This window comes from Centrocercus urophasianus, unplaced genomic scaffold (genome assembly GCF_019232065.1).
Source record: "Centrocercus urophasianus isolate 14NV4802_14NV808 unplaced genomic scaffold, USGS_Curo_1.0 seq_11, whole genome shotgun sequence".
NCBI classification, from domain to species: Eukaryota; Metazoa; Chordata; class Aves; order Galliformes; family Phasianidae; genus Centrocercus; species Centrocercus urophasianus.
In genome coordinates this window covers 10,230,920-10,250,513 of record NW_024884253.1, presented here as the reverse complement: position 1 = coordinate 10,250,513, position 19,594 = coordinate 10,230,920, and the positions used below count along the sequence as shown (strand labels likewise).

The following is a 19,594-nucleotide window of genomic DNA, read 5'->3' as shown; positions in this document are numbered from 1 at the left end:
TCTTAGCCAGAAATGGCAGGGGGGAAATGCAAGTCTGGCTGAGCTTGCACACTGCTGACAAAAATGCAAACTCCTCACATTAGCAATACTGCTTTATTTCTATACAAGTCAAACACCAAGGACATACTAGGACTTAAAAAAAAAAAAAAAAAAAAAAAAAAAAAAAAAAAAAAACGAAAACCAAGAAGAAAACACATTACCAAGCCTCTAAGGTTAGAGAGGACCAAAAGCCATTCACTTCGCAGCAATAATCCAATTCAGAACTGCTCTTCAGTGACAAAGCTTGGGGACACAGTGACCATGGGGACTGCCTTGCCCCTGCATGGACATCTGTACATGCTGCCTTGGTCACCGGGCATCCAACATCACAGAGAAGCAGTTTGTTTTCTTCCAACTCAGCAGCCTGGAAAGATTGCCAGCTGTAGTGTTTTGGCCTGCCTTGTAACCAACGGCTTACACTGTTAGCAGAGAAGCCCACAGTGAAGGAGGGCTTCTGCTTTTGGTCAGTAATATCAGACGTCAAGAAGGACAAGGGAAGACTTGCCTTAAAATCCAAGTACAAGCTACCATCATTGTTATACACAGACCCCAAAGGCCACAGCATCAGCTGTTCAGCTCTAGCATCAGCAACCCTACATTCAGCTATAGCAGATGAATACCAAGTCTCACAGCTTTTATTTTTACTTAAGGTACAGAAGCATCAGTGAATACAGATTTCAGTAAATCTTGCTTTCTAAAATATTATTCATCAATATATAATTCAAATGGTAATTAGAAGCGTTCACATGATTGATGACACATTTAAATTACAGGTTTCCAGCTTTTTTTTTTTTTCGGTAAAGAAATGGCAACTTCCTTTTTCACGTCGCGTTTTCAAAGTGCAAGACCGAACAACAGATGTCTCACAGATCTGCTTGTCCATGTAATAAGTTAGACTCTTCTATTACAACAAATGGTATAAACCACGCAGCATTCTGTTAAACTCAATATTGACACATCTGCTTACCACGTGTATTAGTAGCCATGTCAGCCACTTTCTGAAAGGCGTCCAAAAAGGCAGCAGCTGCTACTACTGTAGTCCTGAAATGCATACAGATAACAAAACATTAGCACTGTCTCATTGCTGCCTATTTAATTATTGCCAAAAACATTTAGGCTTATAAAGAACGTCACTGAGAACTTGCAGAGGCCACAAAAATATTCTCTTTTATATGTGATTTTAGCCTTTTCCCTTGCTCCTTTCTTAATCTCTTCCTTGCTTTGTGTCAGCACTATGGACTTGGAGGCAGCCAGGCTAATTCTGTGCTGTGAATTGTGCAGGACAGGTGCTGTTTCAAAAGAGCACAGCCATCCCCCTTCAAGCTGATTTCCTCTGATGAACTAATATTAAGCAGTCAAACATGAAAAACAAATCTAACATGCATTATAATGAACCCATTAGTGTACAAATTACAGCCACTGCTATTTCTAGGGTACATGTGTATTTTGAGAATAAGTATTCAGGACCTTGTTTTTATCCAGGATCCTGGCCAGACGCTCTCCTGAATTTTTCAATTGAGTATGAGCATTTCTTGAAACAGAAAATAATAACCTCCTAGAAACCATGCAGGTTTGGATTTCTTGGGTAAAAGGGAAAGCAGTGGTGGGAGGGGAAGGAATTCTCCCCTTTGAAAAGGAAGATTTTCTGATGCAGTGCTCCGGGAAGAGTGAGCAGGGTGCTGGACCCTTTCCTGAGAGGGATGGGACCTCTCAGCTCACCCCAGCTCCCTCTGAGTGTGAAAAACACACACAGACCAACACCTGCTCAAGTGGATGGCAACAGCAAATGCCAGTTACAGATTTCCAGGTGATTTTGCTCTGCCTCAGATTGCTTTCAGATTTGTGATCATTTACATTTTGGTTGATCCAATTTAAACAAAACTGTTCTGTACCTTCAAATAAGAAAAATAAAAATAAAAATAAAAATAAAAATAAAAAGAACTCGCCCCCCCCCCCCAAAAAAAAACACAAACAAACAAATAAAAACCCCATAGGAGAACAGCAGGAAAGCTGATCCACAGTCAAAAAGGCCAGAGAACTCCATAATTAGGGCAGATTTTATGCAAGCCTCACTCCAAATATGCTCAAAATACCAAGGACATAACTGGCAGCATAGCGAATGGCCTACTGAGAGCACAAAAGATCTGATCTCAAATAACAGGCTTGAGAGGTCCAACCACATGCATAAGGACTCTCCATGTGCCCGAGAGATAAAAGGGCACACACAAAAAAACCCCAACTGGACAGCACTCCACTTAGCTACTAATATTTAGCTGTGGAAAAAGATAACCTTTCCTGGGATTTTTCTAGGCAATGTTTGTGTTCTTAGTCCTCCAAACTCACAGATCATGTTGTTACCCATGTACTATCTTGTTAATTATTAATTATATTGCTAATAACAAAGTTCCATTTCTTCGCCAACAAGATCCAGGCAGAGCTGGCTCAGCTCAGGTGACATCTGCTCTCCTCTATGAGAGCACAGAGAAATGAACCAAAGGCCGACATTTGCTGGAAACGAACATCAAATCCTCAAACACAGGCTTTCAAGCTGCCTGCCTGCATGCTCCTCAGCTAGAGAAGTACTACACTGAATGCACCACAACGGGACTGGGAAATACAACTAATTCTCATGCCTTCCAGAAGCTTTGTGTTTGAAGAGTATAAAGAGAGAAAAAAGTCATCCATTCCTCTTTTACCACTTCCCCTACTTCTTTCACAGTCTCTTAATGTGATGCAATTGCTAGAAAAGGAAAAACCACATACAAGTGTGATGTTTTAGGTACAGCAAGGGAGAACAGCAATTTCCAGTCATTTAGGGCAAATGGGTCTAAACAGCAGCTTCTTGAGGAATGGTTCACAATGCAGAACCATAAAATATACTGCCAGTAACCAAATCTATGACCTCTGCTGGTGCTGTGAAAACACACTGATGCTTTGGGGAGTGTAGAAGAAATTGTGCCTTAAGAAGAAACTGAGTTTGGATTTGTATTAGCAGAAGTAGACTTTACAAGAGAATGAATTCTAGAGATAACAGAATTGGTCTGAGTGTGATACACATGGCACTTATTAACACAAATCTGCAGAAATTAATCTTGAATGCTACTCGCAAAGTATATGGCAATAAAGTAAGTTTTAATAACCACTGCAGAAAGGTCCAGCACAGGAATTCCCTTGGCTTTTAAAGCAGAAGAAAAGTGCTGTTAAGACTCCTCAACTTTTTGAGCCTTCTTCTAATATAAACCTTCCAAATTCTACATACATAAAAATGACAAGTCTAATTCCATATCAGCCCATTCACTGAACAATACGTTATCAAGTTTCCCATCAGAAGCCATGAAATTTATTTTTACATTTGTTATGGACTGTTGGTGATAGGTATGTATTTGCCTAAATACACTACAACAGCAGCACTAGTGTGAGGCAATTACAAACACGGATGTTGACTAGGAAATATGTACAATTTTATGGTGACTTGCTTAGAAAATTACCCTGGCAGAAGCTGCATTTAATCTTTACATTCATACACACAAGTAATTGTAGGAGATCTCGACTTACCGAAGCTGAGACTGCAATTTCCCAGCTTTATTTATAAAATCTTCCCACACTGGGTAACTTCCCTGCAAGAGGAGAAAAGAAAATACAATAATGAATACTTAGTTTGAACGTTATGTTTTTGATACTGTGGATTTCAAGTTCAGCTGAAACTAGAAGCTGCAACGATAACTTTATTGAATCTTTATTCTCTAACAACAAAATATATTTTCCCAGTAAGTGGTCTCTCACAGATAGCATGTAGCTACATGACAAGGGGAAATGTTTTTAAACTGGAGGAGGGTAGCTGTAGACTAGATAGCAGGATATTACCGTAAGGGTGGTGAGACGCTGGAACAGGTTGTCTAGTGAAGCTGTGGACGTCCCCTCCCTGGAAGCACTCAAGGCCAGGCTGGATGGGGCTGTGAGCAACCTGGTCTAGAGGGAGGTATCCCTGCCTGTAGCAGGGGGTTGGAACTAGATGATCTTAAAGGTCCCTTCCAACCCAAACCATTCTATGATTCTATGGCACTCCATCTGGCTGTGAATTCAGACGAAACACCAGGTCCTGGGAGGAGGCTTGATAGACATGCCAAGCAGAAACATTGGGGGAGGAAATGGGATTTCAACTGAAGAAACTCCTCACTTTATATGAAAACAGTGAAGACAAATCTATGAGAAGTGGGGTGCTAGGACACTGCAACAACACGTACTCCCAAAACTAAGAACAGAATTCCAGTTGCATTTTTCTACGTATGGACTCCCTGCACAATTCCCAGTTTCCCACTCTCTTATTGCAAAGTATTTTATTTTTTAATTAAGGTCTAAGTTGCCCAAGAGACCGCCTTAAACTGGCTCAAAGTAACACAAAACACAGAGTGGCCCGAAATCATTCTCAACAGCTGCAGCATTTCCTACGAAATGGCCCCAATGACCTCAGAGCTGCCTTCTCCCCTGATGCTGGTAAAGCAGCACACCATTGAGCAACTATATGCAAAGTTTTTAAGTTTAATTCCTCTTGGAGTTTCCTGTGAGCTTCTCTCCTATTTTTTTAAAGTATGGTAGGAGTCCACATTAAGATCTGCAACACCAAGTGTTCTTACAAGTTAAAAAAAGAAGTGCTGATTTTTATGGTAATGGTTATGGTATGGTATCTTTTTTAGACCAAACTAATGTTAATTTGCTCCCTGCAGAAGAAGTGCAAATTTTCTGTTAAAAGCAAAATCAGTGGCAGAAAGAAACCTCAGAACGTCCCCTGGATTGGTGCCTAGTGAGAAAAAAAATAAAAATAAAAATCCATGTTTCCTTTACTAAAGATGTAAGCAGAGCACCAATGCAATAAAGCCCAGGTAAGGCAGCTTCTCAAGGTCAACATTACCACAGCTCTGACTGGAAGAGGCTGCAAATAAGCGCCATTGCTTGTAATAAACTCAATCCACACTTTTTCTTGCTCTACCACAGAAGGCCACATCTCATCTTCTTTGGGAAAAGACAACCCCTTCCCAAAAGCAGCCAACCCAGTTCAAGCTCCTCAGTGCACCCTGGACAGCTCCCGGATATTCACATACCACTGCCGAAACAACTAGAATTAAACTAAGGGTTAAAACCAAAGTCTTCCCTTGAACAATGGCCTTTGTTCATCAGTCACAATTTAACATTCTCTACTGATTATATTTTAAAAATGAGATGCCTTTGCATAGATGTGGTGCATGCATCTCCCATACAGACACTGCACAGCGAAGCTCAGCCAGCAGAGGGGCTTGGCAGTGCCACAACAGACCCTCCCATAAGCGTCTCAGGTACTAAGCTGCTACTTATCAATATTCTTCACTAAGCACTGTGTTTGCTTTTTTGGTGGGTTTTTTTTTTGTGTGTGTGCATTTTTTTTTCCTGTGAGCAACGTACACCAGGTGGTCATAAAACCTCATTACACCTACACACGACAGAGCCAGTGGGAAAGGGAGAAAGCAAGAAAGAAGACACCCATTATCAGGGTGGGAAAAACTAGAATAAAAGCTTTGTGCTGCGCAAAAATTGCCAGGCATTTAAAAATGAAACCCACTTATTTGAGGGGGAAAAAAAAAAATCGATTTCCTTAAACCTATTAGTTTTGCTGAAATCCTCTGCACTGAACGCCATCTCTCTCTGCAGTAGCTGCATTTCGGAGCTTGCCTGCATGCCATATATGCATTATGCATGGGGACGCCAGGAGCCTTGAAAGCCCTGACAATTAGCAGCAGGGCCCAGGGCTTTACTGGATTCTTGAGTAAAACGCAAGCTGACAAACAGAGGATACCAAAGCAGCCTGATTATGTTTCCATCTCAATGATGTATTATCCTGCTAACTGTGCCTAATGGCAGGCAGGAGATTGACACCAACCTGACGCCGTGGGGAAGCTTAAAACAGTCCTATCAAAACATAGCTCAGGAAGAAAAAACCTTTATTTCCTTTTTTTTTTTTTTTTTTTTTATTTTTTTTTTTTCAGGCTGGCCACAAAGAAAGCAAAGCCAGAACATTCACTAAGCATTTCCATAGGTATTTATTCTTTGTCTCTAAAAATGATTTTCTCTCTAAATCACAACTACTTAATTAAGCTTTAACAACCCACTTACATCAGTTGCTAAATTGGTTTGGTTAAAAATATACATTATGTATGATATTGCAATGTAATCTCTTCACCTAGGCACTCCTACACTGGTGCAAGAGCACCTTGCCTTATTTTGGGCAGAAGAAAACAGCAGTGTATTTTGTTTGTGCTCCAACAGAATTTGTTATTTGCTTTTCCCTCCTGCAGCTGAATCAGCACATTCATCTCTCAGTAACGTGTAACTCAAACATTGCACACAAATCCTATTGTCCTGCTCAGAAAGCACCTCCACCACCACACCCACACTGAACCCAAACCCTTCTGATCCCAGCTAAGGCCATAGCACATGACACCTTGCCACTTTGCCAGTTCTAATATGGGGGGTTTTACCCCACCTCCAGCACCTGGGGAGCAATGCTTGCTGGGCCAAACCATGACAACACAGTAGTTCAGTAATCTTTTGAAGCACATGCAGGCTCTGGTACCCTAAGAGCAGCTCCTTCTCCACAATCTCTCCATGTGCTTCCTCCGTTCCATCCTCGTTTGGAATTACAGCTCTTGCTGTCATCAAAGTGCCCATCAGGAGAAATACAGTAGCAGCAGAAACCACATACCAAATAGCCATGAAACTGAATCCTCAATTCAACACGCATTACTTTCTCAATTTAAACACCAAGAAGCAATAGGAAGAATTCACTGTCTATTAAGTTCTTTTTCACTGTAAAGCCAATTCTGGAAGAGTATTAAAACAGTACTTTTAAATGCTGTGTTTCCCTAAGCTCCTTCTACAATTTCCGATTTCAAATGGTCAATAAAGGAAATCAATTTTCCCCCTTTAACATCAGGCTCAGGTGCTGGCAGTACCCGTAAGAGCAGCGGGATGCCTTTCCTCATAGCCCTCCTCAGAGAAACTCGTGAGAAGAGCTGTAAGCATCTGGGTCACAAATCCTCGTTTTAGCTCCTCACAGGTTAAAATAGAAATCTGTTACAATCCAGGTTCGTTTAAATGGTCTTGAAAACCATTAATGGCTTGATTCAGGGCCTATCTCCCCTCAAAAGCACTTATGCCTAATTGTTTTTTCTTCTTCAGCTGTCTCAGATCCAACATTCCTGCACCGTAATGCTTTTGTCCGAGGCATGAAAGCCCCCCAAGCCCCTGCACACACCTTAACTTCAGCTTGAGGCAGCCACTGGTAAGCCATAACATCCCATTATCGCATCTTATTGCTTAATGAGTCGGTTTACAAGTGATTAGTCACCTGATGCCAGGGTCCAGCCACGCTCCAGCTGATCTCCACCAGACAGGGCACTGCCCTTCTGCCTCCAGGCTGACAAGTAAGATGGTGCCCCACGCCTGTCACCTACTTTGCTAGTTCCCAATTAGGGACGTGGAATAGCTTTCCCTTAGGGATGTGCACAACTAATATTGAGAGGTTCCAGGCTAAGGTGGAAAGCACCTACAACACCCCGACATTCCGGGCTCCAACAGCCTCACTGCACTGAGCCCAGCAGCTAGGCTTGTAGCACCTCAGGGAAAACAGATTTCAGCAAGGGCACAGCTGGCTCAGGGCAAGGAGGAGGCTCCAAGCAATAGAAAAGCAGCAGAGGGTTCCCAGGTGCTGCAGAGCCCATCTCCATCTTACAGCATGGGGAGGGCCAGGCCACAGCAGCAGGGCATTTCCTGAAGGAGCTGCAGCCACAGGTGTTCCTGAAGGGGTTGTGGAGGGTAAGTGGGCAGAAGGTGTTTGAATTTTTCCCCGTTCTTTCTCACCATTCAAATCTATTTTAGTTGGTGACAGATTTAATCTTCCCAGTTGAACACGTATTGCCTGACAGAATTCGGAAGTGCTTTCCTCATCTTTATCTCAACTCATGAGCATTTCCCGCCTTCTGTTGAGGAGGAGCAGGAGTGGGTGAGCATCCAGTAGCTGGCCAGGGTCCATTACTCCACACCACGGAAGGGCATAGAGGATCTGTAAAGGCCCCTCCCAAACCAGAACATTTTATCACGTCCTACTGAGGTACACTTATATCCCGGACAGATGAAGAAGCTTGTGTTTTTTGAGGGGAGCGGGGAACCCCCAGCACAGCCACCTTAGACAAACACATTTCTACAAGACCTTTACTACAGTTTTTCCCTTCCTTTCAAGCCAGCAGTCCTCCAGTAGGAGAATTCCAGAGGAGAAGATCAAGGATGTTTTTATACAGCTTGCAGCATGGGATCCAGCTTTTCTGCAATTGTTATCGATTGCATCTAATGACAAGTACAAGAACCCAGATTGTTTTTTTTAAGATTACAACTTGATTATCAGCAGTCTTGACAGTAAAAATCCATTCTGTCACACCTTTTGCCAGCAAGTTACAATGCCTCTCCTTTTCTCCATGAGGTGAAAAGACATTTCCTTTAATAATTTATTTCCAGGCACTCCAGATCCCGAAGACAAGATGCACCTCGTCTTTCAAAAAGCCCTTGACTGTGTTCTTTTAACAGCTTTCATTTATCAGAAAGGCTTTTCAACCGTATTATCAGCTCTTGCTGGGATGCTGACTACAAAGGCAACAGAAACAGTTCAGTATCTTGTTCACAGCAACAACTCATCTCAACTTTCAGGGTGCGGGGAGAGAGACAGAGCTGTTCTACAGTATGGCAAATTGAGGATCTAATTTTGGTTGTTCCAGCTAAAAAGGTAGGAGAGAAAGGGAAATGCCGGCAAATGCCCTGGTTTCATCTCACAGGTTATCAAAGCAAGAGCTGTGTGCCTTCCAGAAGAGTACAGAACGCCTCTCTGCAGACTTCAATAAGGAGGACAAAAAAGCACTGCTCAAGCTACAGGAGTTAGGCCTTCTCCACCTCAGTATAATCATTCAGCCACAACCTGCTGAGAGGCTGAGTCCCAAACACACAATGCTATTACCCAGCTTCACACCCCAGTAACACATCCAAATGCCACATGTCTACCTATGGAACAAAATCTGTAACTTTGCTGTTGCACCAGACCTCCCAACCTCCAAAGTAAATGATGCCTAGAGCGAGGGATTTATTATATGGCTTTATCAGATATCAGAATTACAAGGATTACTACAAATGTTTCATGTCTGTGTAATTCACTACACTACCTTCAAGTAGCAGAGAAACTTTACTGTGCTAGATAGCATGCAGTCACAGATATTACATTAAAAAAGTGGCCTGCATAATTAAGCATGGTTTGCACACAGAACCTATCATTTTTCCAGGGATCCTTCAACATGAAAAACAGGAAAAACTAGAGAGGAAAGGTGCAGGAAAACAATGATGATCTGAAAAAAGGTTTCCAGCCACATATGTCTCAGCATGTAGAAAGATGCAGTGGCTGACAATCAGCTTCCCCATTCAGCTAACATCTGGCACTAGAAGTTTTTCCTCTCTTCTTAAAGAATTAATAGTCATCCATGGAAGAAGCAGCTTGGCCAGGCACAAGTGCAAAGGTTACAGAGCACTACCCAGTGCTACCACATTTCTTTGCACAGCTCACACATTCAGCCAGACAGAAAAGACTGCATAGTCCCTTAATAAGCTACCAAACGTCTTGCAAGACACAGGTGAGATGAGACTTAACATCACCTTACATTAAGTTTCTAATGACTCTTCCCTATCCAAAAAATTTCTTCTTGCAGGCTTTTCCTCTTTTTAGGTCAAAAAAAAAGCAATTCAAGAAGCTTATGAAGCTTTTTAAACTACGTCTGTTTTCCAACCATTCACCAAAACAGTCTCAATCTTCCAACAAAGTGAAACCTGAATTTTGCTGGTGAGAGTGATTTCGTTCTTTACAAGTAATCGTAAAGAACGATGCAGTGGTGCACACACCTATACCAAAAGTACTTTTCTTTCATTTATCTCATTTCAGATACACCTCAAAACCAGAAACACATTCAAAACCAGAACTGAGCCAGCAAAGCCCCAGTACTGACTTCAAGAGCAGCCCACTGCCTGATGATGTCCACTGGCTGTTTTCCAGTGGGGAAGGCCAAAACCAACCAGTCGTACTTGCAGCAGAGATGCTCTTGGTTGGTCAGTTCCTCCAACCTCCAGTGAAACGGGCAACTCTGGAAGGGCATGGAGCTTCTATTCACGGGAACTCTTTACGAAAGAGCGACAAACTCGTGCAGAGGAAAACAGAGTGCTCCAATAATGCAAGAAAAGGGGCTGCATGTCTAGGAAGTCCCTTTTGTCTTTCTAAGCTAAAGACATTGCCACGCATAGGGGAACTTCTAGCAGCAAGGGGAGCTCTTGATGTGTGCAGAGTGCTTGCTGGGCCAGGAATGGAATGTCAGCAACAGCAGATGGCATGAATTTCACAGATTTCATAATGCAAGCCAAACATGTACGTTACTGACTGGAGGAAGGGAGGGTACAGGTATAAACGTGGTGTCCGAGAGGTTATAGCACATGCAAGTGAAAGTAAAAGCATGTCAAAGATCAGATTACAATGTCATTTAACCTGTAACTACCCTCCAGGAACTGAAAGCAGAGGCAATTAAAATAAAAGTCTTGTCTCCATTTCCATTATCTCTGCCACTTGTTCAGGGAATGGGCAGGGGCTGGAAATGAGTTTTCCAGGGTGCTCAGTATAATGGACATGCCAATCTCTACAATGCCACAACACCGAAGATTATGCAACAATGCAGTATTGAAGAAATCTCATATGGTATTAAAAAAACTGCCTACTAAAGATTTCTTCTATCTATCATGGAGCCGTTTATTCAATGTTTTCGCAACCGTTTGGTTTTTAGTCAAACACAGCATCAGAACACTGAGTAAAAGATACTCTAGCATAAGGGTCATGGTGCTGTACCTCAATAAAGTCAACACAAAAAAAACAATCAAGAAACTCCAGAAGAGGACATGCGCCTCACTGGTTCAGTGCCATCAGTGATTTCTACATTCCCCAAACGACCTGAAATTTCTGAAGAATTACGAGTTCTCTCAGCACTGAAGCATGGAACCATTTAGCAAGAACAGAGACACTGAGTAGATCTCATCATTTAAAGACAGAGGGAACTCAAGTCAGCTATGACTATCACTAGAGCTCTAGAGACTTTAGTTTGTATTATGACAAAACCTGCACCCCAGTAGCCCATATTTGAAAGGACACCATTGCCCATGGTTTGACTTTGGTTTGGAGCACTATGAGGAGTCCTCCAAACTCATCCTCCCCAACCACAACATCACATCCTGGCTAGCCTCTTGTGTGCCTCCTCACTATGTCTATAAGGACCACAACAAATCCAGGCCTTCTGCAGCCCACCTGCACAATTTGTAAGACGAAGACACCCAGCTCCAAAGCAAACACATCAGAGTTTAAATCCAAGTTAGAATTGGTAATTAGCAAATAAAAAAGCTATGCTCACACAGTGAGAAAATATATCATACATAAACATATGGTCTCTCCCTCTCTAAACACAGGAGTATTCACAAGAGTAGGGAAAAAACAACCAACCAGCCACAGCTTCTAGAGGAGAACCTTTTATCCCATGCTGCATTAAAAGAGCTAGACATTAAGTAGTCTTCCAGAGGAAGCATTTAGTTCCACACTCTTCCCTACAGGTCTAAGCAAGTTTGCAAGCCTGAATAGCAGATCTCTCCTCAGAGACTCATCAATACTGCCTTTCATCCACTGAATCATTAAGCGGCCACTGTGCATACTGGGCAGCTATTTTCTAAACCCACAATATTTCAGCTGCATCAAAACTAAGGTAATTAAAACATCAAGAGCCATTAATTCATTCAAGTTAATGCCTACACAGGATAGTCTCACAGCAGAGCCAACAGCCCTGTGCTGGTAACACCATCATGGATGGGCTTCATCACCTCATCGTGACTCCCCCACGAAGCAGGAGAAACCCTCATTTCTGAGCACTCATTGCTCAATCTCAGCACAACTGCTATCACACCAGCAATCAAAACAATCTCCAGGACCCAACAAACATCAGTACTCTGGCAACAGATACTGACACGCACCCGAACTAAGTTAACCTTTTTATACCACAAACTGGATTTCTCTAGGTACATGCTTGTTTTTAGCACTGTGTACACCAACAGAACCAGCATTCCCAGGTTTGTAAGAGTACTTCTTAAAAACATACAAGGTGATCTCTTAAATGCTGTTTGTACACCTATGTTCACTGACTAGAACTGCAAAAAACACAGAGTTCATGTTCACTAGACATGGCCAGATTCTTCACTCCCTATTTCTGTCACCCTGTGGGTAAGATGCCCCAGTCATACCTCTCCACTAAGAAACAGATAGCCCTTAATTTCAGTTACAGAAGAACTCAACTGGTGTTGAGAGTTGATCATTCATCGGTAGAAGTCATCTGTTCCGCCTGCAAACAGTGGGTTATCACAGGGGAAACGGCAGCAACGAAGATGAATGGTGTGTGGTGTGGATGTGCACAGCAATACGTAACACGAGGAGCTTATAAAAACATCCCCTCATTAACTCAGTGCTCCACATGCACTCAATTTCTTGTTGTCCTAGGGGAAAGGAGCAGTAGTCACGGAACCTGCAGCCTCTCTCTAAAATGGAAGCCATTCTTTGGGAGCTAAGTCACACGCTTCCAGAGCACTTTGAAGATGCAAACTGCCATGGTCTAACCACAAGGCTACCAGACATTTTGTCTCCTGTCCTTGCAAACATCTCAGCAGTCAGGCTACCTCACAGCTCAGCAGGAAGAACTCAATTATCTTCCTTAAAGGTCAGCAGAGATAGCAGTGAATGGGGCAGCACTCAACACCTTACAGCACCAAGGCAGACATCATTTGGAGCTGGAAAACCAATACTCGAAGAGACAAATGCCCCCTAGCACCCACCCACCTTCGTGTGCTCTGAAGCAGACCAACATCTTCAGCTACAGATCCTACCCTGCTCTCTGTCACTGAGCACTTTCTGCCCATCTTCAAGGTTACACATGCATAGACCATGAAACTCAAAGATATACCTCAGAAGCTAATAAGCAGAATACGCTAATTACAGGCATGCAGAAACACTGCTAACTGCACCAACTTCTATATCTTGAAAAACACGTCACAAAAAATAAAAGGAAGGTAGTGGCGTACTTTTTTTTTTTTTTTTTTTACAATACAACATGCACAAAACTGAGGAAGGAAGCAGCAAACTCTCCCATCACCCTTGGTTAGGTATTAACCAGCATTGAGTCTGTAATTACAGACTTCTTGTCCTCCAACATTTGTTCAGCCAATTGTGATTCATGCAGCACTGCACAAGTCCTTCCTTCCACGCTCCCAGCACGGCAACCTCTATCGCACAGCCCTTGGCATGTAGCAGGTCCAAAAGTACTACTTCTAAAAGGCATTAAAAATCCTTGCCCTTGGTATGCCCCAGAACAAGCTCGCATTGGACACATTTATGCAGTGAACATTCAGCAGCTGTATGAATTGCTAGCATTCACAGAGGCATATGCAGACCAAGAATGTGTCCCCAGCAATAATAAATGTTTGGCAGGTATGTTCCAAGCTATGCCATGCTGTCTGAGCCCTAGCATTGAAGTGGGTGTGCAGCAGTGCCCTCCTGCATCAGCATTCTCTCAGCCAGCCCTCCACACCGCTGCCTCCCCCATAGAGATGTTTACAGAATGATGTTGCAGCTGCTTCAGAAAGGCGAGGAAGACAGTGGGGTAGGAAATCAGTGCGAATGGTAAAAAAATCAGAGCGACAGGCTCAGGACAGTGTGCCATGCTGGTGGAACCTCTAAGAACAAGAAAATGGGGAAAAAAAGCTGCAGCTGCATAGAGGGGAAATAAACTCATGTCACGCTTTTTGGGAAAAGAGAGAAACGACCATTTTCTGAGTTTGGAATAGAATTAGGCTACCCTAAAGATTTTCATGCCAGGGATGTGCCAGTGCCACAAAGCATATGTGGCAAAGGCACAACAGAGGGGTTCCCTCCCAGCCCCACCTGCACGTGGCACATTCCACTTTTTCTGTTCTCCTTACAACAGTTTCCATCCCCAGCAGCTGGACTGAAACTAGACCTTAAAGTCATCGAACTGAACATTCCTCAGCTCTGCAGAGAGACCAGGCTTCAAATACAGCACAGCTGCAGCGCTGTCAAATCACTCTGCATCAATGGCAGCAGCTTTACAGACTGCCCATACACACAGGCTGCCCTCAGACTGACACGGATGCACAGGGCCCGCAGCTGCACTTGTCACAGGCACCGCCTCAGCCTTTCTATCTGTTGCAGCAAATATTTTTTTGACTCAGTTTATATTATTGATGTGAGCAGCACAAGGCCATCCATCCCTCGCAAGCAAATCATGCCTACTTAACAAATGGTTCTTAATCCTCAACATGACCACCCCCGGCTCCATCTTCCACAAAAAGCAAGATTAAAATGCTGCTTCTCACCACTCACATCCTAATCGCAGATAAGAGGCTGCAAAAAAAACAAAAAAAAAAACCAAAAAAAACCATAAATATTTCTCATTCCCATATGCTCACTTCTTTCTCCTCGGGTGGAAAACAAGGGCAGGAGCTTTGCGTGGCTGAAGGCAAAGGGATGCTGCCTTCCCACCCCAGAGTTCCACTGGGGGGAAGGGGAAGGGTCACTCCTTTTACAGCATGAAAATAGAAGTTGCTGCCAAAAGCAAACTGCTGTTTTCATTCAGATTTCAGTTAAACAATCACAAATAAGACACACGCACTTGAAAAAAAATATCTGAAACGTTCTAAAATTTTACTCCTCCTCTGGAACCTTTTTATTTTGTTCACAGTTTACAGTGCTTCTCACGGCTGCACTCCCACCACATACTGGGAGGTGACTGAGCCTCACCAGAATCACAGAATTCAGTACACTCTCTCAGTATAACTGAAGTCATGGACAGTCAGCATCAGTCCAACCACCCTCCATCCGCCCTCCCCACCATGCCTACCCCACGGTTTTGGGTGCTGGAAGTCCTGCCTATCAAAACACCTGCTGGCAACAGAGAGATGACAAATGAAGAACACATGAAAGGAAAGAAACAGCATCAAGCAATAAGCTATAAACACTGCTGGTTTCAGTGTTTTCTCGTTCTCCTTTTTCTATTAAGAGAGAACGTTGTGATTAAAAGAAACATAAAATTAGGACTCATAACAGAAAGTAGCATTTTAAAGAGAATGCTCTCTGCACGAGAAGACCACATCTTTTGAAACCTATATGCAACAGGCCCTCCCAAAAATTATCTGCAGAGATTTGCTTTGCACTACAAGAAATATTGAAATTAACTGCACATCACAGCATCTCATTTCTCAATTGCCAGAAATGAGTTACAAACCATCCAGATCAAATGCTCTCTTCCCACGGGGAGCCCCAGAAAGCATGTTGCGTTCAAAGAGAAATGGCACAGCACTTGAATGCTGTGCACAGAACTATTCCTCTAAGGGGACCTGCGTGCTTTATCTTTTGTTTTATAAACTTCCATCACTTTGAAAGAGATCGTACATAAGAGCACGACAAATTCCAAGTGCCACATACTCAGTGAGGCATCATAGGACACACCAAGGCTGTGACAATGGACAAAAAGCTTAGCGATGGGATGGGCAGGATTTTCCTATTTTAGAATTCTTTCATCTGACCTTGAAATGTGAGAACAGAGTTCTCGAACACAATGGCTGAGCACAATTCCCATTGTAGACCTTCTACAACCAGTTCCATTACCACGTATGCTTACGTACTACCCAACGAACGTGACCCTCATTTTGCACTGAAAACATGGATTCCCTGTATTACAATACTAAGTTCCATGCATTAGGTTAGATATTAGGACAAAATCCTTCACTCACAGTGGTGAGGCACTGGCACAGCTGCCCAGAGAGCTGAGGGTGCTCCATCCCTGCTCAGGACCAGGCTGGATGGGTCCTGGACACCCTGAGCTGGAGGAGACAACCAGCCCATGGCAGGGGTTGAGGCTGGGTGGGCTCCGAGGCCCCTTCCAACCCATCCTACAGGCACTAAAATGCTGCGTCAGATGTTGACATTATTTGTTATACTTATTTTATTCATCATGTTTATTTGTTATGTTTAACTTCATGTTCTCAAAGTGACATAGCTTTCCTCATTATTAATCTGGAGCTTGTTTGGTTGAGAATTAATCACAAAACTTTTTGGTAGACAACTGAGAAAAAAAATTGAGTTTCTGGAGAAAACATTAAAGGCAGATAACTCAGCCAACAGGAGATAAACTCGCTATCAAAAAATGTGACACATCAGTCACATTGGCCTGCAGAGGCCTCATTAACTTTGAAAGTTAACACAGCACTGAGACAAATGGACACGAGTAATCACGTTACTCAGGATTACACCTCCCGTTTCCGTAACCTCGCTGACATCAAGGAGAGCTCGGAATGAACCCCAAGTACACTGAGCTAGCTTGCTATCAGTGTGAACAAAGACAAAAATTAAAAGTCAGTCCATATGCACCATGTGCTCATCACCTTGGCTGCACCACCTATCTGCAGCCACTGGCACAACTTCAGAGCGCTCTCACTATGGTGCTGATTAACCCCGCTGTCTTCACAGCAAAGATGAAGGCAGAGCAATACACACGATAAAAAGAAACTGCAAATTATTTAGTTAAAGAAGGCGGACGCTGCAGCAAAACTCTCAGCACTGCAGGGCATTTGGGGCCTTGATCTCTGCCTATAATGAGAAATAGGCATAGATAGTGCATTGGGAGTGCGTGGGCAGACCCCCACGCAACATCTCCAAGGTTCTGCCAGAAGCCTGCCCACACAGACCCGACTGCATGAAGCAGCACTTAAAATGCTAATTTCCACTTTACTACTGAAGGTATGATTAGCTGCAAGATTCTGGTTCGCTGTCAAAAATAGCTGCTTTTTTTTTTTCCCCCTCCAGGAAAGTGTCACGATTCTTTGCACACAATTCACAATGAGCCCTACAGCATCTCACTGAATTGAAGCACAGGTACAAACTGTTTGTTCGACTCATGCTAAACAACGAACAGATTCTTTAATTGCACCAACTACCACGCTGTGATTTTTCCCAAACCTCCCTCCCCAGTAATTCCCAGTTCACCAAACAGGTTCCGCTGCTATGGTGGATTAAAATAAAAATTCACACCTGTGCACATCTCCATACGCTCATGTCAACATGTTTCTGAGAAACAGCTTTCATTCCCATGCAAGTAACAGTGCACACAAAAAATAAATCGACACAGCCAACGTGTATTTGCTTAAGAGCATGAAAAATCAAAGTGCGTTGCTCGTGGAAAGTAGGGAACAAACACTGTCACCGCGCCTCAGGCTGGAGGTCAGAGCAGAAGGCTCCCGCACGTTCCCTGCAAAGCCCACTCCACCCGATCCCAGGATTTGTGACTGCTCCCCATCCAGGGTGGGGTTTGCGGATTCACGTTAAGTGGAGCTGCTATGTAGAAGCACCGGGGCCACGGGCAGCACGGCAGCAGGACTGCTGCATTGTCTGTCAGACGCACGCAGGTCTCCTCCTCCTCCCCGCAATCCGCCAGCTCTCTACGAGCCACGCTTTAATTAAACATCTCCCAGGATCTGTTCTGAGGAAAGTGCACCTGAACCCTTGCCAAAAAAACGCAAGCAGCTTCTCCTCCCTTCAAATATACTGGAAGCCATTCACCCATGCCAAGGCTCTGTCCAGGAGCAGCCCTTGTCTAGCTTTGGGGTAAGGATGCCCTGCACCCATTCAAGCACCCATAGGTGCACCTATCTCTCTGGTTCTGCAGATCTTGTGTCCTTTGCAGACGGGCCTAGAGGCAAACAGCCTGCCCTTGTCTGGGGGAACGCGGCAATATTCTGCAGTATGGGGCTGGCGGGAGGCACGGTGGCACAGCGTGGGTCTCCTTCCAACTGTTCATTTCCACCAGCAAAGGGCGGGAGGCAGAAGGGAAGCCTGCACAAATGCCAGGGGTGCATTCGGAGCTGTTCTCCAAGGGACCCTTTGGGGGCAAGGTCTGTGCATATGGCTGGGAGAGAACGGGGAATTCAGCGCATTGCACACACACACACAGAAAGCAACGATCAGCCCCTCCATGTGCATACACGGGGAGTTGGCCCCCTCCAGCACAAGCCATGCTCCGATTCTAGAAAATAACACCACAGAGCACACCGAGAGGCAACGGAGCCACAGCCAACTTCGGAGCATCTCCAAGCTGAGGTTCCCTTGCAACTGCGCTCATCGGGAATCCCTCCGTGCCCTCCCAGCCCCACCCAGGGCTGGCACCCGCCTCGCTGCCTTCATTCTGGGTGCCAGCAGCACCAAAAAAAAAAAAAATAATAACGAAAAGGAGCAGAAGGTAAAGGAGGGAAAGAGAAAAACATATATAAGGAAAAAAAAAATGACAGGTTCGGAAAACGCTGCCCCTGCTGCAAGATAACAGCGTGACGCGGGATGGAGGGAGGCAGGCAAGGAGGGAGCCGCGTCCCGGGGCCGCCCGAGCCCCGTGCAGCTCCCCCCTGCCGTGCGCTTCCCCGGGCAGTGCCGCGGGCTCACCTGGCCGCCCCGGCCCTTACCTTCATGTCGCTGATGATGGTCTGGAAGAGCCCTCCGAGCGCGCTGCATTCCTTCTCGATCACCGCCTCCATTTTCCTCGCCCCGCAGACGGGAGGAGGACGCGCACGCTGCTGCGGCTCCGCTGCTCGGCTACGGAGAAACGAGACCCCCGCTCCCACCTCACCGGAACACCCAGACACGGGGACAGACGGGCAAAAACCACCTCAGCTCGTCTCCGCCTCAAAACGATTACCTCTAAAAATGTGAAAATAAGGGGAGGAAAAAAATAAAAAAAAAAAAAAGGAAGGGGCGCGGAAGGCGCTACGCGCAGCGCGCGGCTCCGCTGCGGAGCTCCGTGCGGCTCCGCGCCGCGCTGCCCACCCGCCCCCGGGCAGCACCGCAGCCCATCGCTGTGGGATCGGCGGGCGCTGGAGGAGGCGCGCGGAACGATAAAAACGACCGATTCGGTTATCTACAGGAAGAGACGGGACCGCGTGCTGCGCCCGAGAGCTCGCAGCGCAGCGCCAAACAGGGAGAAGGCTGCAGCCCCGATCCGCTGCCCGCCCGCTGCACAACGCCAGCCGCTCTCCGGCGGCGGATCCGCCCGAGCCCTCCTCCTCCTTCTCCTCCTCCTCCTCCCGCCGCTGCCGCTCCGCAGCCCGACCCCGCCCCGCTGCGTCAGCGGCTCGGCCCGACCTGCCTGCCACGAGCACCGCTGCTATCGCAGGTTCGCGTCCCGCTGCCGGCAGGATGCGCCCCGTGTGCACGGGTGCCTCGAGCGCTGCAGGAAGGAATGCCTTCCTGCTATTACGCGGTGCAATTGCACTAAGTTACGTTGCTTCAGGTGAAAAATGCCAAGTGGGCTGCCCACCTCGGCCTACCTGGGCAGGAAATGATGGAATAATAGCGTGCCCC

The 19,594-nt window shown here is 45.1% G+C and overlaps 1 protein-coding gene across 10 annotated transcripts in view; it reads right to left on the bottom strand.

The window, feature by feature from the left end:
* Positions 1-19,045, bottom strand: part of MTSS1 (MTSS I-BAR domain containing 1) — a 117,123-nt gene extending 98,078 nt beyond the window's left edge. For 4 of the 10 annotated variants that reach the window (XM_042836250.1, XM_042836277.1, XM_042836318.1 and 1 more), the window contains exons 1-3: positions 18,700-19,043; positions 3,595-3,656; positions 1,007-1,080 (exon numbers count right to left, since the gene is read on the bottom strand). In XM_042836250.1, the coding sequence (XP_042692184.1) occupies positions 1,007-1,080; positions 3,595-3,656; positions 18,700-18,771 (208 nt within the window). In that variant the 5' untranslated portion in view covers positions 18,772-19,043. Of the gene's footprint in view, positions 1-1,006; positions 1,081-3,594; positions 3,657-18,699 lie in introns of all 10 variants that reach the window. The other 6 variants (XM_042836269.1, XM_042836260.1, XM_042836285.1 and 3 more) reach the window with 3 other exon arrangements.
* Between the last annotated feature and the right edge of the window lie 549 nt (positions 19,046-19,594).